Source organism: Saprolegnia parasitica, assembly GCF_000151545.1.
Source record: "Saprolegnia parasitica CBS 223.65 unplaced genomic scaffold supercont2.581, whole genome shotgun sequence".
Lineage (NCBI taxonomy): Eukaryota > Oomycota > Saprolegniomycetes > Saprolegniales > Saprolegniaceae > Saprolegnia > Saprolegnia parasitica.
The window spans coordinates 1-4,838 of record NW_012156975.1 but is presented as its reverse complement, the minus strand read 5'-3'; the positions used below and the strand labels follow the sequence as shown (position 1 = coordinate 4,838).

The window sequence follows — 4,838 nt, the reverse complement described above, 5'->3', positions numbered from 1 at the left end:
AGCGAGTACGTACGGTGAATCAATATTATGAGACTTAGCTGTAGCACTGCGCAAGGCTCAACCCAGGCGAGAACACAACACGAGCTTAGCAGCGCAAACGCATGCAAGGCAGGTGGAAAGGGGGCGTCAAATGACCAAGTGCGAGCAAAGCTCCGCCACCCAAAAACCACCTCCTGGGAGAATATATTACATGGACATCATCGATTCTTGGAGACCATCGTTGAAGATACCTGAGACGAATGCGGCGTCTCTCAAATATCGTGCTAGGCGGCGCAAGCCTGCTGCCGTTGACACAGAACGGCACCGTCTTATCCATCCGTCCACATAAAAAACACGTATACCACGTCCTGCTAGTCTATCAGCAATGCTATCAGCAATGCTATCAGCAATACTATCAGCAAAACTATGAGCAATGCTATCAGCAACGTGTACACTTGCTATCAGCAACCGTACACGGAGCGACACCCACAAACGTAAACTCATTTTTCAAATCCACTCCAAGCACCATGGTCGTCGTAAGCAACGTGATAATTGCTGTCCTCGGCGTGGTTGCCACGGCCTTTGCCGGCGATGCCTGTGGCAGTTCGCCGGCGCCAACGATTGCTCCCACATCAGCGCCCCAGCCTGTTGGAACACCTTGCACTTTCAAGGACGAGACCGAGCTTTTTCTCACAGCGAACAACGGCAAGAGACTTTATGCTTGCAACGACTGCATCACCGCTGGCGACCCCAGTGTCATGGTGGCCTCGAGTGACGCGAGTATTTGGAAGCTTCAAGAGCTCGCAAACGGCCGGTACACGATCCGGTCCAACAACATTTTGACGAAGAGCATCGGGCCGAGCTTGAACCGAGCGCCCGGCGTCATCGACCCGAACCAAGTCGTGTTCGCGTACGACCTCTCAACACAGTCGAACGTGACCGAGTGGACGTGCCGCGAGATTGGCGACAAGAAGATCACGCTCCAGAACGCCTACACCGGTGGGTACCTCAGCCGCTGCGAAGGCTGCCAGCCCAGCGCCCAGACGGCACCTTCCGACTTTGAGCCGACATTTGCACTGGCGATGCCCCACGGCAACCAAGGCCTTGCGTCGCAGCAGTGGTCGTACACGTACTTCTAGAAACATGCACAGCCAGTCGTCACCACGTCTTCAATAACGAGTAAAAGTACATCGTACTTCAAAAAATTAAGGACAACACGATTCGTTATCCAAGCGACTTGTGCACGAGTTGCCGTTCGTCTTCTGGCCCCGGCTTCCGAAACTTGCGTGTACGAAGCGGAGACTAGATAGAGTAGGTACGGTGGCAACCAATGGATGATTTTTTGCGCAAAGAGAAGGTCGTGTAAGCGAAGGACCTTGAGAATTCGAGCCTATCGATAGAGATTCGTAGTGTCATCACCATAGCCCTGGCTGCGTGGCCACTTTGCGTTTCAGCCTCATAGCCGTAGCGATTCCTGCCACGCCAACATGGCTGGCGGGCACTGTAGTCTATCGATACCTGGATGGTTGAGATATATTGCTCCGTTGGGCATACCAACAAGTCTCTCAGTAGCATCCAGCGAGTTAGCTTGACGGTCCAGCCTTTCTGCAAGCATCGTTTCCATAGGTTCAATATGACGCGTACTACATTAGGGGGTTTCAAAGCTGTTTTTTGAATCGCCGGCCGGCGCTGGCCGAAACTTTTACGCATTCTGATTGGCCAAAAATGTTTTGGGTGGTCGGACTTTCGGGTAGCCGACCGACGTTGGTTGGTCCATAAGATTTCACAGGTTTTTCCTGCCATCATGTCATTCTGCAACTGTCGCCATCATGACGCTCTGGAACAAGGACCGGCCGATCCAGTCGATTTTGATTGGCTATAATTCGGCCTGACTTGTCGCACCAGCCATTGGACCCGACGATTTCGATTTCAGCTTTGAGACCCCCTATTACAGTGCAATAATGTACGTACTTCATTGTACGTACTTTAATGTACCTGCTAGCAACGTACGGTACCATCACTCTACAAGATGTTGTCCAACGAGCGACTACCGGTGCGACCCAATAACGCCCGTTGGCAGGACGCCTGCATGGCGTCGCCCGTGCTCCGGTCGCCGGACCTCGTTGCGATCATCGTCGCATATCAAGACGGACTACCCGAAGACTTGGCCATCGTCCAGCGCCTCGCCGACGCTATCGAACGCACGCTGTCTTCGTATAGCTACCCTTTGAGCTCCTCACATCACGTCCACGTCCCTGCTCGGTTTGCATCATCGCCTTACCTCCAGCGATACCCACACCCGGGGACCACACTGCCCTACGTAGCGCTCTGTGTCTCGCCGCACTCGTGCAACCCCGCCCTCGCGCTTCATCTCTCGGTTGTCGAAGGTGACGTGGCGCTTGTCCAGCGTTGGCTGCGATGGGATTCATCACGGTGTACGTCGGCGACGCTCGAGCTTGCTGCTGCCGCGTCCCAAGGTCCGATTCTGCGTCTTCTTTTCGAGCAGTTTCCAGCGCTAGCCACTGCAAAGATGATGGACCTTGTCGCCATGTCGGGCGATCTCGAGCTTTTGATATGGCTTCACGAGGCGGGTGTGGCGTGCACCACTGACGCGATGGACGGCGCAGCCATGAACGGTCACTATGACATCGTTGTTTTTCTGCACTCTGCACGGACCGAGGGCTGCACCTTCAAGGCGGCAACGGCAGCAACCGTCCACGGTCACGCGTCGATCGTTCGCTTTCTTCTCGAGCAGCGCACCGAAGGCGTCAACCCATCGCTGTGGTTTAAACGACCACATCACGAGCACAAAACGCACAGTGTACGAGGCGAGACGCACCTCGAAGCTGTCGATCTCGTTGCAGCAAGAGTCGAGTTGACGGACGCGGCGCTCGTAGCTCTCGTGGAGAACGCGGGTCTGGCGGCGCTGCAGCACGTCTACTCGCGGGGGTATCTCAAGAGAATGACCACGAAATTGCTCGAGCTGTCCGTTTTCAACCAAGACCACGAAATGCTGCGTTACGTCCTCGACGGCATCGACCGCGAACATCCGCGACCACGAAGCGACGACGAGTGGCTACCCCACGACGCTGACAGGTGTTTTTGGTTTGACAAATGGACCAACTGCCAGGTGATGGATTTTGCGGCCTTCAACGGTGACATGACGTCGCTCGAGCTCTTGCACGCGAGCCGCCTTCGCGTCGGGTCGGAGCGAGCCATCGTCTACGCCGCCTACGGTGGTCACCTGCACGTGCTTAATTGGTTGCACAAGAACCGACGCGATGGGTGTGGCGAAGACGCCATGGCGCTTGCTGCAGCCCGCGGTCACTTTGACGCTGTGCGCTGGCTCCACGAAGTCTACGGGCTGTGTCGAACCCACGCCGCCTTGGCGACGGCAGCCTACACAGGTCATCTCGCGATGGTGACGTACCTCTTGGACGTACCGACAGGTGACTCGGGACCCCAGGGCGACGCCAAGATATGCCCGGATCGGCGCTGCACGCTGCCGTTGCCTCGGCAAGATGACCTTGGCCCTTCAAGTGGGGACTACGTCACGGGGTCGCCGGCGTACTGGGCAGCGAGCCAAGACCACCTCGACATCCTGGAGCTGCTTGTTGCCCGCGGCCATGCCCTACCGCCAAATGCAATCAATCAAGCCGTGGCGGATGGCCATTTGCGCATCGTGCGCTACCTCCACGAGGGTTTCGGCCAGCGTCCTACCGGCCACCAACCCACGTTATCTGCTGTTCGGAAGCGCCATGTCGACGTGGTCGCCTACGTCTTGTCGTATGGCTTGTGGCAAACGTGCACGTGCGCGGACGAGCACACGTGCGATCTGATGGCACTGCTTTCAGAGACTGCACGCAGTGGAAGCCTGGACATCTTGCATCTCGTTTGCGATACGTTCCAACTACAATCGCAACTGTCACCGATTGTCGCGGAGCGCATGATGGTGTGCGCGGCGGCGAGCGGGCATTTCGAGATGGTCCGGCATTTGCACCACACCTGCGGCGTAAGGTGGAAGCCACGTGTGCAAGACGCGGCGAGACGTCACGGCCACAAAAAGATGTCTCGCTACTTGGAGACGCTTCGGTTGATAGTTATGTAATAACTTCACGAATCAATCACAGAGGTCGTTTGGTTGGACCGTGTGAGGTACCAATACAAGGTTGGTAGGTTGGCCCAATGCATTGGTAGGCTTGTGCGGCGCTCAAGCCAATTGACGTGGCGGATTAAATGCACAAGTCGGCTACATGCGAATGGATGGCGTCCTGTCGACGCGTCGCGTCGAACAGATCGGCGAAACTGAGCGTTGTGCCTGGACGCATGCCCACAACGTAAGGGCATGGCTGTCACAGCAACGGTGGGGTCGACTTATCATTGCCACCGCCGATCTGGCTTGGTTGCAGGGCTTTTTTCTTGTTTGTTCCCCCTGACAACGTGGAAATGTGGTCACTCTTCTACGACAAAGTACTAGGATGCATCGAAACGAACTACACATCCGTGCGAAACAGGCGCAGCGCCTTTCTACTCGAAGTTCCCTGCGTCGACGGATGAACGATAGTGTCTACTGATTATTGCTATATCGCATTGGACATCATTCGTGCATCATTATTGTTTTCACACGGCGCACACAGAGTCGACGTGGTACCCCGTCTACGTAGATGGTGTCTTGGATGCAATGAGCTCCTCTGTAAAGGTCCAGAGCTTGGCGGCAAGCTTCATATCTTGGCCGAGCGCGGTCGTTTCGTTGAGTTTCGCGATCGGCGTAAAGTACTTGGCCGAGAGGTTCTTCTTCTCAATCTCGGGGCTCGTCGCGCAGTAGATTTGAGTTTTGGCTCCGTCGTCGGCCGTGCGCT

General features: G+C 55.8%; 2 protein-coding genes across 2 annotated transcripts; both read left to right on the top strand.

Annotated features, from left to right (window-relative positions):
• The first annotated feature begins 617 nt into the window (after nucleotides 1–617).
• SPRG_17465 (hypothetical protein) lies at nucleotides 618–1,203 on the top strand. Its single transcript, XM_012356778.1, has one exon. The coding sequence runs from the start codon at nucleotides 738–740 to the stop codon at nucleotides 1,116–1,118; it is 381 nt and encodes a 126-aa protein (XP_012212168.1). The 5' UTR covers nucleotides 618–737; the 3' UTR covers nucleotides 1,119–1,203.
• Nucleotides 1,204–2,068: 865 nt separating this feature from the next.
• On the top strand, nucleotides 2,069–3,991 carry SPRG_17464 (hypothetical protein; the record flags this gene model as incomplete). The annotated part of the gene is made up of 1 exon (XM_012356777.1): nucleotides 2,069–3,991. A coding segment is annotated over one exon (1,923 nt), but the record flags the coding sequence as incomplete, so codon positions are not given.
• Between the last annotated feature and the right edge of the window lie 847 nt (nucleotides 3,992–4,838).